Source organism: Gavia stellata, chromosome 12, assembly GCF_030936135.1.
Source record: "Gavia stellata isolate bGavSte3 chromosome 12, bGavSte3.hap2, whole genome shotgun sequence".
NCBI lineage: Eukaryota > Metazoa > Chordata > Aves > Gaviiformes > Gaviidae > Gavia > Gavia stellata.
Window position 1 is genome coordinate 11,917,669 of NC_082605.1, and position 22,344 is coordinate 11,940,012.

Below are 22,344 nucleotides of genomic sequence, written 5' to 3' on the forward strand. Positions count from 1 at the left end.
GGCCAGTTTCTGTCGCGGTGGCAGCGTGTGCAGGAGAGGCGACACCGCACCGTGACAGCCGCTCCCTGTCGCTTTTACGCCGTTCAAATAAAACCGTCTGGTGGCTCTTCCTGGCCTGTCTCACGGGGAGGGAGAGGCGTTGCCGCGGCCCGGGGCCAGCCCTGCCTCCGGCCCGCCCCTGCCCGGCCCCGCTCCGCCCGCAGCCGCCTCCCCGGCGGGGCGGAGCGCTCGGCCGGCGCCGTCCCACCGCCCTGCCGGGGCGGGCGGCCCGCAGAGCCGGGCGGGCAGCGGGATGTGCGGGCGGACGGCCTGCTCCCTGGGGGCCGACAACCTCCGCCGGGCCTGCGCCTACCGCGACCGGCGGGGCCGGCGGCGGCAGCCCGAGTGGATCCAGGCGGAGAGGTACCGGCCCTCGTACAACAAGGGCCCGCAGTCCAGCGGCCCGGTGCTGCTCTCCCGCCGGCACCTCCAGCAGGTACCTCCCTCCCCTCGCTTTGCAAACCGAAACAAGGCCGCCGGGGCCGCATCCTGGCTCCGGCAGCGGCCCTTTGCGACTGGGTCCCTGGTTGCTGCTGCGCAAAAACCCGCATGGCTGCTGTGTATCCTGTGGCTTAAATTCGAGGTTGGCCGAGCGGTGGGAAAGGGGTTGTGCCTGCCGGGGTGGTGTGGTACCCCATCTGAATTGTAACGGCTTGTTTGGCTTCTCTTTGTGCAGTGTACGCGGCAGGTATTGAATTTTCTAATTGCAAAGGTGTCTCTTGTTAGTATTTATGTGTTCCTAAGGAGGGCGGGGAATCAGTACCGTGCTTCCACGGTAGTGTTATATTTTCTGCAAAAATTCGTATATGAGTGATTAACTGTGGTAGAATTTTTTTCCCAAATATCTGTAATTGCTCTGCTGGTTTTATTCTGCTTTCCTGAGGCTTTTTTTCATTTCATAATGCTGCTGAGTGTGTCCAGGTCGCATTGGTAGGGGAGGGGAGGGAGAAAAAAAATCTCAACTTTAGAGCCGTGAAATAACTGTACACCTGTGGTGACCGTTATCCCAGCTAATTCAAGCCTCACCAGACCTTCCTCAGACAACCTGAGCAGCCTGTACAACCCTCTGTGCATCTCATTTGGTTTCTGCATAAGAGAGTGCCCAGCAAACTGCCGGTCTTTCGTGTTCAGCGGGGTGAAGCTGGGTGCACTGAATTGAAACACCCCAATCTGGGCTTCTTGCACACTTCTTCCCCTGGCCGGTGGGGCAGCAAAAGGGGCTGCTGCACTTCACAGCCGTTACCGGCACAGGGGATAGGGTGGGATGCCTCCGTGGGGCCACTTTGGAGTACCATGGGCGATACTGTCGGGCATCCTTCATACCCTCCTTTCCTGCCTTGGGGTCCCACATCCCCCAAGAGCAGCCGATAAGCTGGTGGAACAGAGGAATACGGGGCTGGGAGCGTGATACAGGTTGCAGGCAGACACTTGCTCTGTTGTGCATCTCTGTTCAGCTGTAGGGATACAGGCACTGTGTAAGGTGCCCCTTTTTGCTGCTCCTCATCTGTGGGAGGCTCTGGAAGACTTCACAAAACTGGGCACATACATGTCCCTATATATAGCTACTATAGGTGTGCATATATATCTCTCTACTGCAGTTCTTTGGGAGCAAATGCCCCCCGGCGCCTCGCTCGGCCCAGCTGTGCCCTGCCCAGGGCTGGCAGCTGCGGGCAGAAAGTGAGAGTGAGCTGGGGGAGAAGTGAAAGCCACAAGCTGTTTCCATTGTCCAAAGGCAGATGATATGCAAAGCGCAAGGTGTGAAAGTGAACCAGGTCAGCAGAAATCACGTTATTAAAATGAAGGTGAGGCTTACACCTGTGCAACGCTCGCTGTAAAGAGGGAGGTTTTGAGGACCTTGGCACCAGCCCGACATGACCGTTTACTCAAGAGCTGGGGAGCTCACGTGTCCAGGCACTTCCTGTTGAAGAATAACTGCGTTCATTCCTCCAGAGAGTCATCAGGCAAGCCTCACCGAGATGCTTATTTATTCCTGCAAAATATTTTTGTGCTTTCTGCTGAAGATTAATTCTTACAGGAAAGCTGTTAAGAATATGCAAAGGGTTGTAATTAGTGGCTAGTGGCTATTTCTGCACAGCTTGTGAGTGGCATCCCTTCAAAACAGCAGAGGCAGATTTGGTGCTGGAGGGGCTGGAAGCCCCAGCTCAGCTCTCGGCTGAGACACCGGCCTGTTTCCCCCTTGCAGGGGGAGAAGCCGCTTCTGCCAGGCTCCGCAAAGCCCCTCTCTCAAGCTGTGGGAATGCTCGTGGTCCCTGTGATGTGTCTCTGACCCGAGGTGTTTCTCTGTCTCATTTGAAAGGATGCTGACTCCTCCGAGCGGGTCCTTATGGACATGCGCTGGGGCCTGGTTCCCTCCTGGTTCAAAAAGGACGACCCCTCCAAAATGCAGTTTAATACCTCCAACTGCCGCAGTGATACCATGCTGAAGAAGTCCTCCTACAAGGTGAGTTGCTGCTGTCTTTGTGTCCAGCTTGAAGAGATCTTGTTGTTGCCTCAGGTCTGGTTTTGCCGTCTCCCTAGTGAGTACTGGTCACCGTTTGCCTGCTGCACAGGAGCGTAAGTCCCTGTACTGCAGAACTGGTGGATTTCATTAAAATAGAAGAACTGAAAAGACTGTTGCTGGTGAAGCTTGTCTTTCATCACAGCGCTGGTGGTGTGGCATTTGTGCACCCCACAGGGCAGTTTAGGGGAGGCCTAAGAGGAAGCAAGTGGGCTGGGTGGTCCCAGGAGCCCTCGTTCTCCCTTGCAGGTTGCCTGAGGCTGCTGTTCACAGCTCGCTTGCTTTCTGTCCCCCAGGGTGCTCTCCTCAAGGGCAAGCGCTGCGTGGTCCTGGCAGATGGCTTCTACGAGTGGCAGCAGCACAGTGGTGGGAAGCAACCGTATTTCATTTACTTCCCCCAGACCAAGGACACTGTGGTATGGAGTCCCTCGTCATGTCTCGCACCCAGCTCTGAGCCCCTGCTCCATCCAGCTGCCCTGGGAAAAGCCCCCTTCCCTCCAGCTGTGCCCATCTCTGGGGGTCCCTGTTTCCCAACGGGGCTCTGTTCCACAGCGGGCTCGGCATGCTGGCATCCCTCTGTGGCCAGCGGTCCCTGCCACTGTAGTCCCCTGGCTGTAAATGGTGCCGCAGCATCCCCGTCGTCACGCTTGCTGCTCCCCGCATGCCGGATATTTGCATGGGTGGGCGATGTGTCTCACAGGGGACTGGGCTGGGAGTTTCGCTACCTCTTTTCTTCGGCTGAGCCGGCAGCCAGGATATTCAGAAGGGGAGGAGAGCGCTGGCTGGCCTGGGGGAAGATGAGGTTCCCAGTATCTCTCCTGGAGTTACCTCAAATTAGTAGAACGGCTCCTGGACAGCCCTCAAATTAGTTCAGTTCATCACTTAGATCTGAGTTGTTGACCTGCTGCAGCACTAGCAAGTCTGCGATGCTTCGGCTGCCCGTGGATTGGCACTGACTGGGGCAATGGGGCCTCTCCCCTGCAGGCTGAGGGGAAGGAGGGAGATGAGGAATGGAGAGGATGGAGGTTGCTCACCATGGCTGGGATTTTCGACTGCTGGGAGCCACCGGCAGGAGGAGAAATGCTGTACACTTACACCATCATCACCGTGGATGCCTCCAAGGACGTGAGCTTCATCCATCACAGGCAAGTGAGAGTGGGCAAGGGAGCTGCAGGGCGGTGGAGGGGCGAGGGAGGAAAGCTGCGCCTGTAAACTCCGGTCTGGCAGCATGCAGGCAGGGAGTCCTGCCTCCTCCTGATGCCCTAGGAGAAAAACGCTACAACATTACCAGCTCCTTTCGGGTCACCGGCTCATGCCCTTGCCATAAATCACTATCTTTGTGCCCCGGCAGGTGGCAGTCGGAGTTGGATCACTCTCCAGAGTTGGATCGCTCTCTGCCTGACTGCGGCCTGGCAGTCAACCCCTCTGCCTCTTCCAGCAAAGCAGCTACCTGGGCGAGGAGAATATGCGCTCTTGCCTTGTGGAAGAGCATCCCTCTGCTTCGGTTTTGCCCCTGTTTCCCCCTTGAGCTGCCAGCTCCTTGCTAGCTTACAAGCCTGGCTTTTGCCACCTCTCTCTGCCACATCGGTGCTGAGCTTTGGCTCTGACTGTCTTGTCCCCTAGGATGCCAGCCATCCTGGATGGGGACGAGGCCATCAGGAAATGGCTGGACTTTGCTGAAGTGCCAACGCAAGAAGCAGTTAAACTCATCCAGCCCACGGAGAACATTGTTTTCCACCCAGTGTCCACCTTTGTCAACAGCGTCCGTAACAACGCGCCCGAGTGTCTCGCACCCATCGAGCTGGGAGCCAAGAAGGTGAGGGTTGGCAGGGGAGAGCTTGGCCACGGTGACGTCCCTGAGCGGAGATGGTGCTGCCAGGTTGCAGGAGGGGCAGCAGCAGGCAGTGTCTGCAGGGCGTGCCTGTGCTTGATGCTGGAGTGCAGAGTCCCAAACAGATTCCCTTCCCTCCACTTCTAGAAATAAACTGTCACCCCGAGACAGGATTTCTCTGCCAAAGGAGGCAAATTCCATGTGAAATGGGGCTTGGAACAAGCCTGTTGCCAGCAGCTCGGGGAACCTCCTGCAGATGTGCCTAATTGTAGGCAGGGCCATGGCTCCAGCCTCCACATCCCGCTCTGGACCAGCTCTTGGAGATGGCTGCCTGCCCTGCTCTCACCGCACTTCTGACTTCTCTCCCACCATCTTTTGTCTCTCCAGGAGGTCAAAGCCACCCCAGGCAGCAAAGTGATGCTGGGCTGGTTAAAAAACTCCAAGGAGGGCTCTCCCCAGAAGAAAGAAAATGATTTGCCCAGGTGGACAAGTCAGTTCATCCACAGCCCTTCGCCCAAGAAAACCAGTGCAGATATCCTGCAGCAGTGGCTAGGCAAGGAGGGAGAGCCGGCTGCAAAGAAGCACAAGGCTTAGACACCAGCTGGGATGGCTGGCCATCCTTTTTCCTCCTGATTTTCTTAAGCAGAATGAGGAATGTTTATTTGGAAGGCTTTGCAGGTGGCTGTTGAGATTCTCCAAGCCTCTCGGGTGTCAATTCAATGCTCTAGGTTATTGTCTGTATTCTTTGTGTTTTGTTAAAGGTTGGTGTTTGTCTTTAAAGGTTTTTGCTTTGTCTTGTGCTGACGGGAGTGGATATAACCTGCTGGCCTCCCTCCCTGGTAGTTGCTCGTGCCAAGCACAGATAGAGTCTTGAGGAGCATCTCGGCCTGCTGGGGAGGAGTAGCTTCTGCCTTCTGACAGTGTTCACAGTTCATGTCTCCTGTTTTCTTTTCTTTTCTTTTCCTTTTTTTTGGTGTTAAACTGATACCTCTTTTCCATTTAATTCCATATTGATTCTGTACAAATTCCTTTCGAATATTCTTGCCCTCAAACAATGGCTACAGTACTGAGGATCATACAATAAATACTAGGAGGAAACCCCGGGCTCAGGAAGATCTGCCAGAGTCATCCCGCTGTGCACCAGCCTTGCCATGTACATTTGTGGCTCCTAAACAGGGAGATGTTTAAGCGGTGCCTGGGGGGAACTGGGCTTTGCTTGGGTTTCCCTGTGGGCAGCGAGGTAGGACAGCATGTCTCGGTCACGTTGTTTGTACAATCATTTTGTTAATGGGATTTGAAGACTTAGAGAGGATTTTCTTGATCTGTAGAGGGATGCACTCTGCCTTGTTCATAAAGGTCATTCATTAAAGCCTGGATAACCGAAGTGCCATTACAGAATAGCATAGGGAAGTTGTTTTTGAGGTCAGGGATTTTGTAAAGGGAGCCAGATGTTGCAGACTAAAAGCCTTACATGGTGGGACCCTTGCTGGAAAGCAGTACTTTTGTTTGTGTTGGAAACAATAAAATGGGATTAACTAGTTGACTGCATGGTGCCCTTGTCTGTCTGTCTGTGTGTCTGTGTCCCCCTTGCCTACCGCAGCCCCCTTGCTTCTGTTTTGCAGGCAGAGCTCGTATCTCCTCTCCGTCTGCTGAGGGGGAGACCAGCTATGAGCTGCTGAGCTCTCAGGGTACCGGCAGGGCCATGTTGCCGGTGCATTTCCATTTGCCAGTGGAAAAGATACCCTGGGGATTTATTCTGGGGCTCCTCTCGAATGTTCTGTCCCTGGGAGCTGCAGGGGTGACCGTAGCTGGGGCTTGTCCCTGGGGAGAGACAGCGGAGCCAGAGCAGGAGCTGCAGGACGGGCACCCAGCGATACCTGAGCGCTCTCGGAGCGAAATCTGTCTCTGAATCCCTTGCGTGCCACAGAGGCAGCTGAGCCCAGAAAGTCTCCTGGCTTATGGGAAGCTGTGGTGGGATTAGGATTTCCAGCCAGAAAGCCTGTTGCTAGCTGGCTCCTCATTGCTCCCACGGTGACTTGAGGCAAGAGGGTCTCTGCATTAGCAGCTTCTGGCAGAATAAATAGGTCTTCGGGTGCTGGAGGCTGTCACCTGTGTGCCTGTCCTTGCAGGAGCCCCAGGGGAGGCTTTTCTTCCTGCCTGGCCGTTGCTTCTCCAGGGGCAGCAGCTCAGCTGCCCTGGCCTGGTGTGCGCTAGCCGCAGATCAGGCTTTTCCAAAGGTCGCCACCTCATCTCAAATTCATTTCAGGTCTCCAGTTGCTGGGGAGGGAGTGAAGATGCTGAGTGCGAGTGGGGGATGCTCACCTTTTCCTGCTCTGGGGAACGTAATCCTTCCCTCAGGGAGGCAGGGGCGATGCAAAGACACAGGGTACAGATTATCTTCCTCCAGCATGGGAGCACCAGCAGCATTGTCACCGAAAAAAACTACACCGAGTGTTTAATGAGGAGGTGTCATTGCTGAACTACACCACCTTTAAATGGGAGCCTGGCTGCTCACCCAACGCTATTTGCAGTGGTTGCTCCTTACCTGGCAAGGAGATGACCACACTCAACCTGGTGTGACCTGGCCCCAAAAACTGTCTTGGGAGCAACTTTCCCCTTTGATGCATGATGCTTTGGCAGGGAGGGCACCCTCCCACGAGAGGCACCCCCCTGGCCGGGGAGGGGGATATGGGTTTGGGCAAGGCAAAAGGGGCTGACGGGACACCCACTGGGGCCCTGGCCAAACTCCCCGCTCGGCCCCGGCGCAGCCAGGAAGCAGCTACCGGGGTGTGGGGGAGCCCTGGCTGCGGTCGGGCTTGGCCGGTTGGGAGCCGGGCCCCCCCCGGAGCAAGGGGGGCAGAGCCGGGTCGCTCCCCACCGGGCGCTGCGCTCGGCGCTGGCCCCGCGGCAGAGCAGGGGCGCTAGGAGCCCTATGCAAATCAGGGATCGGCGCGGCGACCAATCAGCGGCGCACCGGCCGCGGCGGCAACCAATGGAGAGCGGCGGGCGGCGGGGCGGGCAGGGATATCCGCGGCGCGGCGGCAGCGGCGCTGGCAGTGCGGCGGCGGGCGGCGCGCAGGGCGGAGCGGCAGCGGCAGCTGCGGGTAAGGGCGGCGCGGCAGCGGCGGGCGGGGACGGTGGGGCCCCGGCCCGGCGGCGCGGTGTAACGGCGTTTATCTCCCTGCAGGCGCCGGGACCGTCTGTGCGCGGCGCTTCTTGGGAGGCGGCGGCGGCGAGGGGCCGCTGCCTGCCTGCCGGCCATGTCGGGCCGGGGAAAGTCCGGCGGCAAGGCGCGGGCCAAGGCCAAGTCGCGCTCGTCGCGGGCCGGGCTGCAGTTCCCCGTGGGCCGGGTGCACCGGCTGCTGCGGAAGGGTAACTACGCGGAGCGGGTGGGTGCCGGGGCACCCGTGTACCTGGCGGCAGTGCTGGAGTACCTCTCGGCCGAGATCCTGGAGCTGGCGGGCAACGCGGCCCGTGACAACAAGAAGACGCGCATCATCCCGCGGCACCTGCAGCTCGCCATCCGCAACGACGAGGAGCTCAACAAGCTGCTGGGCGGCGTGACCATCGCCCAGGGCGGTGTCCTGCCCAACATCCAGGCCGTGCTGCTGCCCAAGAAGACGCAGAGCTCCAAGAAGTGAGCGCTGCCCCTGGCCCCCCTCCCAGCCCCCTCCTCACTACTGCCCCACCTCCCCTCCCAGTGGGGCTGGGGGTCCCTTCCTGCCCCCCAGCTCAGGCTGGCGGGGGAGCCCTGGCAGCACCCTGCCAGCCCTTCACTAGCCCCACAGCCTGGGCTGCAGTGGGGTGTGGGGAGAGCATGGGTGAGGTCAGGCCCTGCTTGTGCCCCGACCCTGCCCCTCTTCCCTCTGCAAGAAGTGTTTTTGGAGGAGGCAGCTGGATCACAGCTGTTGGCAGTGGTGGCATCTGGAGCTGTATGGTTGGGTGATGGTGTAAAGCTGCTTGTAGCTGCTGAGGATTGTTTCGGCTGGCGTGGGGATGGACACGGGCACCCCCGGCTGCCTCTCCCCTCCGCCAGCCCTGGGGCTGTGTAGGGCCCTCCCAGCCAGCCCTGCTCGCCCAGGCGTGAGGATGGGACTTGCTGCTGCTGTGCTGCCTCCCCCTGCCACCCCCCGCTCCCACCCCCCTGTGCCCCCACCCCCCCCCCCCCTTGGCGATGCCATCCTGGCCACACTGCAGCGGGGAGGGCAGGGGGCTGGAAAATGTGAAAAGGAGGCAAAGTTTCTGCATTGGCAAGAAGTGACTGTTAGTTTTAGTTTTCTTCATGGTAAAGCTAGTGCATTGCCTACTGTAGAGAAGCTCTGGTCCTATTTATTTTAACGTCTCTTATTTTGGGGTACCTCCCTGCAAAGTCACCTTCCCGCAGCTCCCTGGCTCAGTGAGTGCTGGAGGACTTGGTGGTCCCACATGCCGTGGGTCCTGCTAGCAGGGTGGGGCGGAGGGTGCGGTGACAAATCCCCTCGGAGAGCGTCGCAAGGTCAGGCGCCCGCTGGGAGCGGGAGCTGCCATCTTCTGCCGTGGCTCCCCTCCTCTCCTGGCTGCAGAAGCCCTTCGTGTTGCTGAGAGCTACCCTGTACCCTGGTTGCACTTCTGGAAATGACATGCCGTGTCTTTTTTTTGTTGTTGTTTGTTTGTTTGTTCAACATTTTTTCTGGTTCTGAGAAATAAAGTGACGATTGTATCTGTTTAACTGTAACCCTCTATGGATTAATATTTCTTTTTAAAAATAACCCTAGAGTTTGTATTAAAACCCACTCTTGGCTAGTACTGTATTTATTTAACGGCTGTGTGGATAATATGGGGGCAGGCTAGCTGTCCCGTGACACCTGGAATAGCTGATGCAGAGACAGCTTTCCTTGCTGCCCAGAGCAGCCCGCTTCTGTGGAGGCCAATAGTCGTGTGCATGCGGCAGTGTCTAGGTAATCGGACCGTAGACCTTCATAACATGTTTTTTAAGTAAAAAAAAAAAATAAAAAACAAAAGCAACTTCTATTTATGTGCTGTAAGTAGCATGTGTTCAACCTATTGAATCAGCTGTTAATCTTGTGGATGAAGTAACTTACCCTGGCTCTGAGTTTATTATTACCTAGAGTAGATGAACCTGGATGCTTGTCAACTGGTGTTTTATGAAGGGGTTTTTCACTCTGTTGTGGAACATGGAGGCAGTATGTTTGTTAGTGTCATACTAATGGGGGTGCAAATGTGTCCTGTGGTTGCGCTGGGGTGCCCTAACCTCGGGTGGGTGGGGGACGCTGGGCCACAGCCCCACTGCTGTGGCATGGACCCCCAGGATCTCTCTTCCTCCTGCGAAGTAACTGTTACTGTCGGCAAGGTGGGGATGAGGGGTTTCCTTTCCGCTGCCCAGTGCGGTGGTTGACATGTCTGTATCCGAGTGTCTTGTTCTCTCCCTCTCGTTTTCTCCAGGACCAGCATTCTGTACAACCTGAGAGTGCTTTGTATTTCTTAGAAAAATGCAGAACTTGTGATACTGAAAAGAACAGTGCAAACCCAATGTCTGATTAAACTGGTTCCCTGTTGAATGCTGTCGAATGTGCCTTGTCTTGTCACCTCGCCAAACCTACTGAATCTGGCAGTGGCCTGCAGGAGCAGGCTCTCTGGTGGCAGCTTGGTGTCTGGGCTCCCGTTTTTTCCAAGTGGGGATGGACTAGTAAAACACCAGATCTGGCCTAGCAGTGGTCCTGCTTGCCCTTCACTCGAATAGTCTTTTCCTACCCCTGGGAGCAGATAAAACCCTTCTCTGGCTCTGCTCCCCACTCATGGGAATACTACCTTACCTGGTTGCTCTGTCACCTGTGCCAGGAAGCCTGAGCTACCCCTGGGCTGGGAGCAGCAGAGGAGGAGTGAGGCTGGACCCAGGACCTTCCCCCAGTGCTGGAGGTGCTTTCTCCACCCGATGGGCTGCCCCAGGACTCTCCGGGTGACCTTGCAGGCAAGTAGGCAGACATGGGCTTCTGGAGGTCAGATGGGAAAAGCTGATCCTGATGGGGAGGGAGGAGGCCTGGAGAGATACGGGGCTGTTTCTTACTCCAACACCCTCTCCCTTTGTTGGGCATCTCCCAGTTTGCTGTCCTGGTGTCTGGTGTGCAAGCCAGAGTTGCTCTCCGCTTGGGTTTTGGGGAGGAAGGGTTGTGGGAGGCTTAGAAAGCTTCCAGTGCAGTCAGGGTTGGGTGCTGGCAAGGTCTGTGCTGGGCTATGGAAGGCGTAGGTCAGGACTGGAGCTGCTGGGCTGGTCTCTATAGGGCAGTATGCTGCCTTCTGCCCCACCAAACATTCTGTCCAGAACAAAAGGCAGAAATGAGTATTAAGCAGTTGGGGGTGCCCTGGAGCAGGGAACAGGGACAGGTTGGGCTGCTGCACTGCACACCTGCGGCTGAATAGCTCTGTAGCTGCCCTGGCTGTTGTGTGGCTCTGCCCAGGCTGGCGGGGTGATGCTGGCAGCTATAACTAGGAGCTGGTGGCACATGTGGTGCCCTTGATGCTGAGCTCCAGCTGGGTTCTGAACTTCCTCTGCCAGCCATGTGATGGACCAGCTGGGAAAGCTGGGCTGTTGCAAAGCAGACCAAAGGAAATCCTGTCTGTCTTGCTATGCGTTGTTAAAGTTCTTGGCCTTTATCACCTCCTAAACTTCACATCTGACCATCGTCATGACCAGAGGAGTGGAAGTCTTGGTCTTTATTAGAAAGCTGGAATGGACTTTGTCACCTTCAAGCCTGCAGCTCCAGAGATGGGTCTTGTGGCTTTTTGGAGCAGTGTTGCTGGTCCTGGCTCTTCAGAATGCTTCATGGCACCAGAGCAGTTGAGCTCATAAAATGTGAAGGACTTGCCTGAGTAGAGCCTTCCCAGAGGTCATGCAAGCCCAAAAGGGTGTCTGTTAGTCTTTGCCTTCTCCTTGAGGAGAGCAGGGGGGCTTCAGGCCTCTTCCCCTGCCTCCTCTTGGGCATCTGAAGGTGAGATAAGCACAGACCTGGAACTGAAGCTGTCTGCTATAGGAGGCTGCTGTGCATCTTGCCATGTGCAGCAGAGTCTCCACCAGCTGTGTACCTCAGTTCTGGGCCTGGCTGCGTTTGGGTGATGAGGCTGGAGACACTGGCCCTTGGAAGTCCTCAGGGCTTGGGTTTCTCTCCAGAGCCTGGCCCTGGCAGCTAGCAGCACCCATGGGAGCTCACTTGGGGATGCTCTGGTATCACAGCTCCTGGCAGTCTCAGCCTGTAAGGTAAGATGCCGCCAGCCCCTCTGACTGAGAGGTGAGGGCTCCAGCTGGACTGGCACAGGGTGTCACCCTGCTGCCTTCCCTCTGCCCTTGCCTGCCTAACACCTGCCTCCAGGAATGCCAGCAGTGGTTTACCTTCGAGATAATGCTCTTTATCAGTTGAGCAATTTGCTTCACAGGTCAGTGCTGAGGGCAGAGCTGTGCCCTTGCTGAGACGTGGTTGGTCTGACCACCGTCCGCCTGCAGCCGTGCATGCTCCAGCCAGCTGCCTGAGTCTGAAGTGTAACACTGCTGCTGACTGTGAGATGGGTGATGGCATCCCCTCCAACCCTTCAAAACCTGCAGTGTCATCTATTGACTAAGGAGATGACTGCAGATCAGTGCTGGAATGCAGCAGCTCTCTCCCAGTTCCTGAGGTCACTGGCAGGCACTCAAGCTTGGTGTGGGACTTGCAGGGGCAGTGGGACAGTGGTTGGCCTGACCTGGCAGCTGCCTGTCCTAAATATAGACCTGGAGGGAGGCTGCAGCCTCCCAGGAGCAGAGCATTGCTGGTCTCTTCCAGGAGCGCAGCTGGCTTCTCTTGCTGAATTTAGCTGATGGCTCTTTCTTCGGGCAGTAAAACTCGCTTCCCATCTCCCTGCTTGTGCTCCAAGGGGCACAGGGATAAAGCAGCTGTACAGGGACTGGGCCCTGCAGGAAGGCGGCTGCTCCTTTCCCGGGAGTGCCAAAGGGCCCTGCTGTCGCCTGGGGTTGTGGCTGTCCCCAGGCACCAGGTGGCTGCTGTCCCTCTGTCCCCTCCTCATGGGGACCTTGTGCATTGGGCTGATACGTGTGGCGTTCCCCAGGCACCGGGAGCATGTTGATGCTCTGGGTACAGCACCGTGGAGGGGCTGGCAGCAGCTCTGGGGTGATGCTCCTGCTTGATGCTCTCCTCCCTCGCTGGTGGAGGCAGCCGAGCAGGACCCTGGTGTAAGGCTGTTACTGATGGCTTGGGTGACAGCCAGACGGGCCCGAGGGCAGCGCTGCCCTGCTGTGGGCTTAACGACAGCCGACCTGTGAGGTACGGTGCAACTGCAACACCCCCTCCCTGCCCCGCTCCCTTCCCTGCTGCAGAGAGCAAACATGCGGGTCGAGCTCCCTCCCCCTCCCTCCCCTGCAACCCCGCTGTATCCGAGGGTCCCGCTGTGTGGAGGGTGATGAGCGTGGAGCTGCGGGCTCGTCCCTCGTCCCGCGCGCCTGCAGCCAGGCAGAGCAAGATGGCCCAGATCCCCGGCAGGGCTTTATGCAACCTCGCTGGTGTGAGCTATAAATAGGCGCAGCCACGGAGGCAGGGGTGGCTCCGCGGGGTGTGCCGTGGGCCTCTGCTCCCAGCGCCTTCCCCGTGCTGTCAGTCATGCCCGCAGGCGTGCGCACAGCAGGGACCCCGGCTCCGGGGGGAAAGCTCCCCACAGCTGGGGCGCCAGGCGAGCGATGTAGGCGGGGGTGCGCCCTGGGAGCTGCCCCCCCCTCTAAGCCGGGTGCTGTGGGAGGCCAGATGCCGACTGGGGTGGGGGGTCTATGCTGCGGGGTACCCACCGTGGGCCCCCCCCTTCACCGCAGCCAGCACACTCTGCGCTGCTCGGGGCGCTCAGCCGAGTGCAGCTGCGCAGGCACCGCGCTCCTCCCCAGCCTCCACGGCAGGGGAATCCTCGCTCCTCTCCTACCGCCCTTCCCGCGAGGCGCGGCGCAGCCCCCCCACGAGGCAGAGCGCAGGCGGGAGCTGCGCCGCAGCCCCCCGGGGCCCGCTCTGGTGCAGCAGCATCTGCACGGCCTCCGGGCAGCGCCCCCCCCCCCCGCTCCGCGGGCACCAGCGTAGCACGACCGGGCCCTCCCGCCTCGCCCCCGGGGCTCCGGTGCCTCGCCCCCGGCCCCCCCCGCCCGCTCCCCGGCGCCTACAGGGAGCACACCACAGCTCGACGTTTTTTAACAATTTATTTGAAACGACGATAAATGAAAAGAAAAAAAAAACAACGAAAACAAAAATCCCACCCTCCCCCCCCCCAAGAAAAAAAAGAAAAAACAAAACCAACCCAAAACCGATTAAAAAAAAAATTAAAGGCCATTGAAGATGCGACCTGAACCGGCGGCCCGAGGGTCCCTCGCAGGCTGCACCGCCAGGGGGCGGGCGGCCACCCGCGAGCGCCGGCCCTTCAAGAGTGCCCCGACGCCGCGGTAGCCAATTGGCGCCCAACGGGCCGTTGCCATGGCGCCGGGGGCCGGGAGCCAATAGGGGGCGCCGTGGCTTTTCGAAATCGCTGCGAGCAGGCACGGTGCGCCCGGCGGGAGGGGAGGGGCGGGGCGGGGGCGCGCGGCGGGCCCGGGCGGCGGGAGCCGGCCCACGTGGCGCGGGGGGCAGCGGGGGCGCCGCCGCAAAATGGCTGCTATGGAAACCGGGCGGGAAAAAACCCTGTAAAGCACCGGGGAGACGGGGGCGGGGGTCGGGAACCGTCTACACGCGGGGAGGGGCACGGCCGAAAACAAAAGGGCGCGATCGGGGAGAAGCCGCGGGGGGGGGTGGGGGGATGGAAAAAATAAGGCGTCGGAGAAGGGGAAGGGGGGCTGGGGCAGCCGCAGCCCCGCTCACCGCGCACGGCGGCGGCTGCGGGGCCGAGCCAGCAACACAAAGACAAAGCGGGTCCCCTGGGGTCCGTCCTCAGAGCAGTCTGTGCCGCGGGGCTCACAGTCCGGGAGGCGGCGGGGGGCTCCCTGCGCCCCGCTCTCATGCCTTCCTGCTCTTGAGTGCCTTGGGCTTTGCGGACTTCTTCACCTTCTTGCCCCCGGGGGACGCGGCTCCCTTCTTGGTGGCCTTCTTGGCTTTGCCCTTGTCCTTCTTCGCCGCCGCGCCGCCGGCTCCCTTCTTGTGGGATTTCTTCTCGGGCTTCTTGCTCTTGGCCGCCGGCTTCTTCTCCGCCCGCCGGGACGTGGAGGCCGTCGCCTTCTTGTGGGACTTGTGGGCGCTGCTGCCCGCGCCCCCGTCGCCGCCGCCTTCCAGCTTCTTCCTGTTGAGCTTGAAGGAGCCGTTGGCGCCGGTGCCCTTGACCTGGAGCAGCGTGTCGTTCTGCACCAGCGCCTTGATGGAGTACTTCAGGTAGGTCCTGCCGTTCTGCTGGTCGAACCAGGCCACCTTCTTGGCCTCGTTGTAGATCTTGGCCAGCGACGAGCCATTGCGCTCGCCCAGCTTGCGGATCGTCTCCACCACCAGCTGGCTGTATTTGCCCGGCTGGTTCTTCTTCTTGTTGTTCTTCTTCTTCTTCGACGGCGACAGCGAGGAGCCGCCGCCGCCTTTCGCTTTCTTAGCGGCCGCTTTCTTCTCCGGGGCGAGCGGCACCTCCTCCGCCTCAGTCAGGGGCAGATCGGCTTCTTCCAGCTCCACCGACATGGTGCCGCGGGGGCGCGGGCCGCAGGACGGAGACGGGGGCGGGCAGGGGCAGCCGCGGCGTGGCGGAGGCCCGGCGCGGCGTGCTGCTCTCTAGCTCCGCTCGGCTCCGCGCCGCCGCCGCCGTGCTCTGGTGGGGCGGGCGCCGCCGCCGCCCTTTATATGGACGCGGGGCGGACCATGTTGAGAACAACAACAGCCTGGTCCGCCGCCAGCTCCAACTTGTGCTTCTTGGGGGCCTTTCGTGGGGCTCCCGCGCCGCCGCCGGGGCCCCCCGCGCCGCCCCGCCCGCCCCGGGCCCCCCGCCCCGCCGCCCCCCAGCCCGCCGCCGCCCCCCCGCCCGCCGCCGCGCGCCGCCCGCCGCCCCCCGCCGCGATTTCGGGGGCGCGCCCGGCGCGGCGGCGGGAGCGAGGAGGGGGGCGCCCGGCGCGGCGGCGGCTGGGGCCCCGCGGCGGCCCCCCCGCGCATCGCCGCCGCCGCCGCCCGCCGCCCAAGAGGGGCCGCCGCGGGGGGGGTGAGGCGGCGGGCGGCGGGGGGCGGCGGCGGCGGCGCTGGCCCCGGGTTCTCCGGAGGGAACTAACACAGGCGACGCCCTCCCGCGGCCGCCGGCAGCAGCGCGGAGACGCCGCGCCGAGGCCGGGGGTCCCCGCCCCGGCGACGGGGGCCGCCCCCCCACCGACCCCCACCCCCGCGGCCGCCCGGACGGGGCCCCCGAGGAGGGAGCCGTGCGTGTCCCGTCTGCCCCCCCCCCCCCCCGGCGGCCATCGCCCCGCAGCGGAGGATGCGGGCAGCGCGGCGGGTCCCGGTGGGCTGGCGGTGGGGGGACTGGGGGGACTCCCGGCTTGGCACAGTGCGGGGGGAGCGGGGGGGGGGGAGTGAATCACTCCCGCAGCCTTGCGGGGCGGGGGGCCCCGCTGCAGGCCGCAGCTCTGCATGGGCTGGGGGGGGCGGGGGCAGCAGCGGTGCTATGAACCGCTCCAAATAGACCCCACCCCCCCAAATCCCACTGGGGGAACAAGGCTTCCCCGGGGGGGGGTGCCCAACGCCCCGCGTGCAGGGCCCCGGGGCCGGGCCTGGAGGGGCCCCTCTCCCCCCGCATCTGGGAGTGGGATCCGTGTGCCACCGCCGTGGGTGGGCCGGGGGGTGTGAGTGCGCAGGGGCATCCCCGCAGCCGGCACACGCGTGCCCGCCGGGGCCCGCCGGCGTGTGCCGGGACACGGGACACACGCACAGGGGTGTGCACACGCGTACACACAGCCTTACACAGGCGCACACACGCACACACACATGTACACACACACGCACACACGTCCACACCCGCACACGCTCTCGCACCCCGCCCCCTGCCCACGCACGCCGCGCCGAGTCCGCACAGCCCCGCCACCTCCCCTTCCTCCTCCTCCTCCTCCTCCTCCTCCTCCTCCCCCCATCCCCCGGCCCCTCTCCGCCATTTCCCTCGCCCGGGCCCCCCGCCGCCGGAGGGGACCAGCCCCCGCTGCCCGCGGAGGTGGGGGTCCCTGGGGCCGCCCGCCGGGCACTCCCCTTGCCGGGGCCGGATCCTTCCCGGTCGTGACCCCCTCCCCGTGCTGCATCGGGGTGCCCTGGCCCGCCCCCTGCCCCCTCCCGAGGAGAGAGCCCCCCGATAGCAGCGGGGCTCTGCCCCCCCATTGCAGTCGTGGCCAGGCACCCCTGTGATGAGTTGCATCCGGCCTCCGGGAGGTGCGAGGCCCTCGGGCAGGAGCGGGGGGGGCGTCGGCCCGGACGGGTGCGGGGGGGCCTGGGTGTGCTGGGGGGGGCGGCCCCAGGACACCCAAAGGGAGACCCTCGGCTCCCGGGCATCGCACACCCACCCGCGCGACGCAGCACCCACCGCCCCACCTGCACGTCTGTAACGGTGGGGTGAGGGGGCGGGGGGGGTGTTATGAATGCATAGATACGTGTGCGTGTGTGGAACATGCAAACATCCGAGTGTCTACATGTGTAGATCTAATGCTGTACCCAAACGGAAACATACAGCTAAGCTGGCTATGTATTCTGGCTATATATTCTGGTTGTATAGGGGGAGTGTGTATGTCATGTGTATTATATATATGTAATATATAATAGATATTATTTATTGCAATATTTATATGTATATGTAAAAGAAATGCAAGTGCACGCATACACGTAAACACCTAGGTATATATTTTTAGAATATCGACATAAACATATAAATATTTAAACAGAATATCTGTGGGTGGGGGTGCGAGGGAGAGGCCCCGCAGCGCAACCATCTCACGCACATTTCTGCGGGTGCGTGCAGCGAGCAGCGGGATTGCACAGCACCCCCCCGCAGTGTACCGGGGTGTCGGGGGGAGTGCTCCTCTCCCTCCCCCCAAAGGGAGGGTAGGAAACAGAGTGCACATGTAGAAGTACATGAAGATATAAATAGTGGAATAAAATGTACGGGGGGGGAAGCTGTGTGCATGTGTGCTTCTCAGAGGTACAGAGAATGGGAGAAAATAGCCCCAACATATACACGCGTTCTCTCCCTATATGTACATATATACTTATATAGGCACAGAGAGCCTTGTTCACGTACACGTGTGTCTCTGTCTCTCTCTCATATACATATATACATAAACAGAGAGCTGTTCACACATACATGCTTCTCTCTCACACGGTCTGTATATGAATAGAAACACACTGAGTGAGCTGTTCTCACACAATTACTCTTGCTGTGTACACACACATATATAGGCATATATGCATACATACTTATAAACATATGTAGAGACACACTTCTCACACTTCTAGCTCGGAATATATATGCATATATATAAACAGAGAGCGTGTGAGAGGTTCACACACAGTTCTCCGTCACTATATATGCCTATATACATATACATGTATATATATATATAGGCATATATAGAAATGGGGGGGTGAGAGAGTGTGCTGTTCAAACACACAAACGATAGTCTCACTACACATGCATGCATAATGTATGCATATATACTGATACGGACGCAAGAGACCTGTTCTCTCACACACACGTTTCTTTCTCTTGACCTCTCTCTGTAGGCACATATATACACATGCACACACACACACACACACAGAGCGAGCATGTGATATGTCACACACAGTACACACTACCCCACGCGATATTTGGAATTGCATATATACATCTATACCTAGCTGTTCATGCACAAACACATATACAGTATTCTCTTTCATTATATACATATATATGCATAGATACATACATACATACATGCACAGGGTGAGCAAGAGCTGTTCACAACCATTATTCTCTCTCTTGCTCTCTCTATAGATATATATGCATATATATACTTAAGAAAAAGAGAAAGAGCTAGTCTCTCTCACACATTTGCTCTCATTCTATCTCCCCCCACCCCATATACATGCATAATCTTTGGGGTGCATAAATATGTATGTGTGTGTGTGTGTGTATTCTCTGTATGGATCTACATATGTAAAAGGCAAGCAAGAGTTTTTCTCACACACACAATACTGTCTCTTTCTATATAGGTGCATACATACATGTATACTTACATATATAGAGAGACTGTTCACACATAATTCTCTATATATGCATAGACATATAGAGAGCACTGCTTACACAAACACACTATACTCTTCTCTATATATGCATATATACTGAGCTGTTCTCACACACATGATACTCCTTTCTTTTGCTGTATGTATACATATATATGCATATATACATATATACTCTATACAGAGTTGTTCACACAAATTCAGTACAGATAGATACAAACTTAGGGAGAGAGCTGTTCACACACACAGTTCTCTTGCTATACACACGCACATATGTGTGTGTATACGGGGGAGCACTGTTCACACGTAATTTGCTCACTACATATATATGCACATATATATTTAGGGAGAGAGCTGTTCACACTAATTCTCTTGTGCTAGAGAGAGAGAGATATATACACATACACATATATACTTATATACATATGTGTGTATATACAGAGACAGAGCTGTTCTCTCTCACACACACTCCCCCCTCCCCCATATGCATATATACATATATATACACACACACAAACAGACACACACATATTTATGCATGCATATATACTGTAAATATGGGTGTATAGAGAGCCAGCTGTTCTCAAACAAACATAATTCTCTCACTACATATTTATACATACACGTATACTTAGGGAGGGAGAGCGAGCGCACTCTTCACACACACACAATTCTCTTGTATATAAATATACATATATATAAGCATATATGCATACATACTTATAAACATATACACACACACACAAAGCTGGTCACACACATAATTCTCTCACTATATGAAAATATGCATATATACATATATAATGAAAGATAGTCTTGTTCTCTCACACACACTTGAGCAAGAGAGATATATGTGTGCATATATACATATATACACACATATACAGAGAGTATGTATGTGTATATGTGTGAGATACACACAGTTCTCTGTCACTGTGTATATACAAATAAACACATACATACTTATATAGAGAAAGGGGGAGCGAGGTGTTCAAACAAACAATAGTCTCTCACTACACACACACATATATACACTGGTACGGGGGGAAGAGAGATCTGCTCTCTGTGACAGACACACACACTCTTCTCTCTCTCAATATGCACATATACATATATACAGAGAGAGAGCGAGAGAGCGCACACACTTTTCACACACACAGACACACACTACCCCCTCTATAGAAAATTGCCTATCTACATCTTTACTTCTTACAGAGACAGCTGTTCACATACAAATGCATGTACAGTATACTCTCTCTCTCTGCGTAGATACATATATACAGAGTGAGCGAGCTGTTCACACACATTCTCTCTCTTGCTATGTCTATATATTTAGACACATATATATAACAAAATGAGCGAGAGCAATTCATACACACAAACACATTTTCTACCACTCTCTGCCTCCCCCACCCATAGACATGTATAATCTCTGGGGTGCAACAATATATGTATATATATGTGTATATATACAAGATAGTCTCTCTCTCTGTAGGTATATGGATTAGTAGAGATAGCAAGAGCCATTCTCTCACAAGCTACTCTCTCTTGCTATATATATGAATATACAGATGCATATATACATATATACACACAGAGATTGTTCACACATAGTTCTCGCTCTCTCTATACATATATACATATATAATTAGAGAGCGCATACTGTTTACACAAAACCACAGATCTCTCTTCATATGTATGCATATGTATCTACTTAGTGAGCCTTTTTCACACACAATACTCCTCTCTTGCTATATGTATCCATACATATGCATATACACATGTATGTGCTCTATATATAGACTGCTGTTCTCACACACACACACTTCCCTCACTACATATATATTATATATACTTAGAGAACTGTTAACACAATTCTCTTCCTATATCTATATACACACATTTATTTTTATATACATACATACATAGAGAGCTGTTCTCTCACACAATTACACAGTTCTCTCTTGCCACACACACACACACAGACCGTTCACATGCCTACAAACATACTTCTCTTTACACATATATATACACACACATATAGGCATATGTACTTCAAGAGCCCTGTTCACCCCACACCCACCCCTTCTCTCTTAATCTCTGTCTACATATGCACACATATACGTATATATGCATAGGGAGAGAGTAAGGGCTTTTCACACACTCACACTTTAGCCCCCCCCCCCCATATATACATCTATACTTAGAGAGCTATACTTACACACACAGTAGTCTCTCTTGCTATATATGCACACACATATATATACACAAAGTGAGAGCCATTCACACACGTTATTCTCTCCTGATATGTGTGTATGTGTATGTATTTTCAGACATATTTGCCCATATACTTGAGAAAATGAGCAAGAGCTTTTCAAACACACACACACACATTTTTTTATCGTTCTGTCTTTTGCTCCCTCCCCCCCATGTATAATCTCTGGGGTGCATAAATATATGCAGTTATATGTTTATATCTTGACATATATTCTCTCTTTATGTATATACATATGTAGAGTGCAAGCGATAGCTGCACTCACACACACAATAATTTCTCTTGTTATAGCTATGCCTATACAGATGCATATATACATACATATATACACAGAGAGACTTCATACACATAATTCTCTTATATATGCATATATACATATATAATTAGAGAAAGCACTATTTACACACATGCATTTGTATATAGAGTGAGACCATGTGAGCTGTTCATACACATACATAATTCTCTTACTACATGTATATACATGTATATATACTTAGAAAGGGATAGAGTGCTCTTCACACAAATTCTCTTGCGAGACACACACACACACACACACACACAATCAGAGAGCTGTCATACACACACTCTTACTTCTCTCTTGCTCTAAATATACACACATATATATGCACATATATGCATATATACTTACATATGGGGGGGAGCATGACCTGTTCACTCACCTCTCTCTCTCACTTTGCATATATATGTATATACTCACTGAGAGCAAGCGCGCACTGTTCACATACACACACAGACACACACACTCTACTCTTTCACACTATATATATTTTTATATATTAATATATAATTTTATATATGATAACATATATCATTAGAGATGTTCACACACAGACACACAGTATCCCCCCCCCATCTATACATATATACTTAAAAATACACAATACACCCTCTCTTTACATACATACATACAGAGAGAGTGTGAGCAGGAGCTGTTCACAGACATACTCTTGCTGTATACACACGTGTGCATATATACATGAGAGAGAGAGAGCGAGCACGCGTGCACATACACACACAGAGCATTCCCTATGTCCCCTGCCACATACACTTTATTTAAGTGTTTACTTATATATGTAACTAATTGTGTGTGTGTGTGTCTGTATTTTCTATCATTCTGTCTTTCCCCTGCTCCTCCCTGAGAGAGAAAAAGCCCTACATGGTAGATGGTAGAAAATACTGCCCACCCCACCCCACCCCACCCCACCCCCAATGCATGTGGGGTATCTGTGTGTGTGTGAGGTTGCGATCTCTCCCACCCTCATATATAATGTCTCAGATGCATCTATATATATGTGTGTGTGTGTGTACCTATCTTGATATACATTCTCTAGCTGCATGTGTGCATGTGTGTGTGTGTCTGTATGGAGAGCATGTGCAAGGGAGCCGGTCATGCCCCCCCCCAACTAACATGCAGATATCCCCATATCCACCT

At 55.7% G+C, this 22,344-nt stretch overlaps 3 protein-coding genes across 5 annotated transcripts; 2 read left to right on the plus strand and 1 right to left on the minus strand.

The window, feature by feature from the left end:
- Positions 1–292: 292 nt before the first annotated feature.
- On the plus strand, positions 293–5,931 carry HMCES (5-hydroxymethylcytosine binding, ES cell specific). 3 transcript variants are annotated; one of them, XM_059823279.1, is made up of 6 exons: positions 293–475; positions 2,357–2,500; positions 2,854–2,973; positions 3,542–3,702; positions 4,181–4,373; positions 4,776–5,931. In XM_059823279.1, exons 1-6 carry the CDS (start codon positions 293–295, stop codon positions 4,980–4,982), a joined length of 1,008 nt encoding a protein of 335 aa, XP_059679262.1. In that variant the 3' UTR covers positions 4,983–5,931. The 3 variants fall into 3 exon arrangements, with proteins under 3 accessions (XP_059679262.1, XP_059679264.1, XP_059679265.1); XM_059823281.1 differs by having other exon boundaries at positions 2,854–2,970; XM_059823282.1 differs by lacking the exon at positions 2,357–2,500 and having other exon boundaries at positions 2,854–2,970.
- A 1,717-nt stretch (positions 5,932–7,648) lies between these two features.
- On the plus strand, positions 7,649–8,522 carry LOC132317842 (histone H2A type 2-B). The gene has a single exon (XM_059822993.1). The coding sequence runs from the start codon at positions 7,649–7,651 to the stop codon at positions 8,027–8,029; it is 381 nt and encodes a 126-aa protein (XP_059678976.1). The 3' UTR covers positions 8,030–8,522.
- A 5,736-nt stretch (positions 8,523–14,258) lies between these two features.
- Positions 14,259–15,082, minus strand: LOC132317885 (histone H1.10). The gene has a single exon (XM_059823365.1). It carries the CDS (start codon positions 15,053–15,055, stop codon positions 14,396–14,398), a length of 660 nt encoding a protein of 219 aa, XP_059679348.1. The 5' UTR covers positions 15,056–15,082; the 3' UTR covers positions 14,259–14,395.
- Positions 15,083–22,344: the final 7,262 nt, after the last annotated feature.

Coding starts and splice junctions, on each gene's coding strand:
- LOC132317885 (XM_059823365.1), bottom strand. CDS start 15,055: ATGTCGGTGGAGCTGGAAGAAGCCGATCTGCCCCTGACTGAGGCGGAG.
- HMCES (XM_059823279.1), top strand. CDS start 293: ATGTGCGGGCGGACGGCCTGCTCCCTGGGGGCCGACAACCTCCGCCGG. Junction 476..2,356: donor CCCGCCGGCACCTCCAGCAG/GTACCTCCCTCC, acceptor CTCATTTGAAAG/GATGCTGACTCCTCCGAGCG. Junction 2,501..2,853: donor TGAAGAAGTCCTCCTACAAG/GTGAGTTGCTGC, acceptor TCTGTCCCCCAG/GGTGCTCTCCTCAAGGGCAA.
- LOC132317842 (XM_059822993.1), top strand. CDS start 7,649: ATGTCGGGCCGGGGAAAGTCCGGCGGCAAGGCGCGGGCCAAGGCCAAG.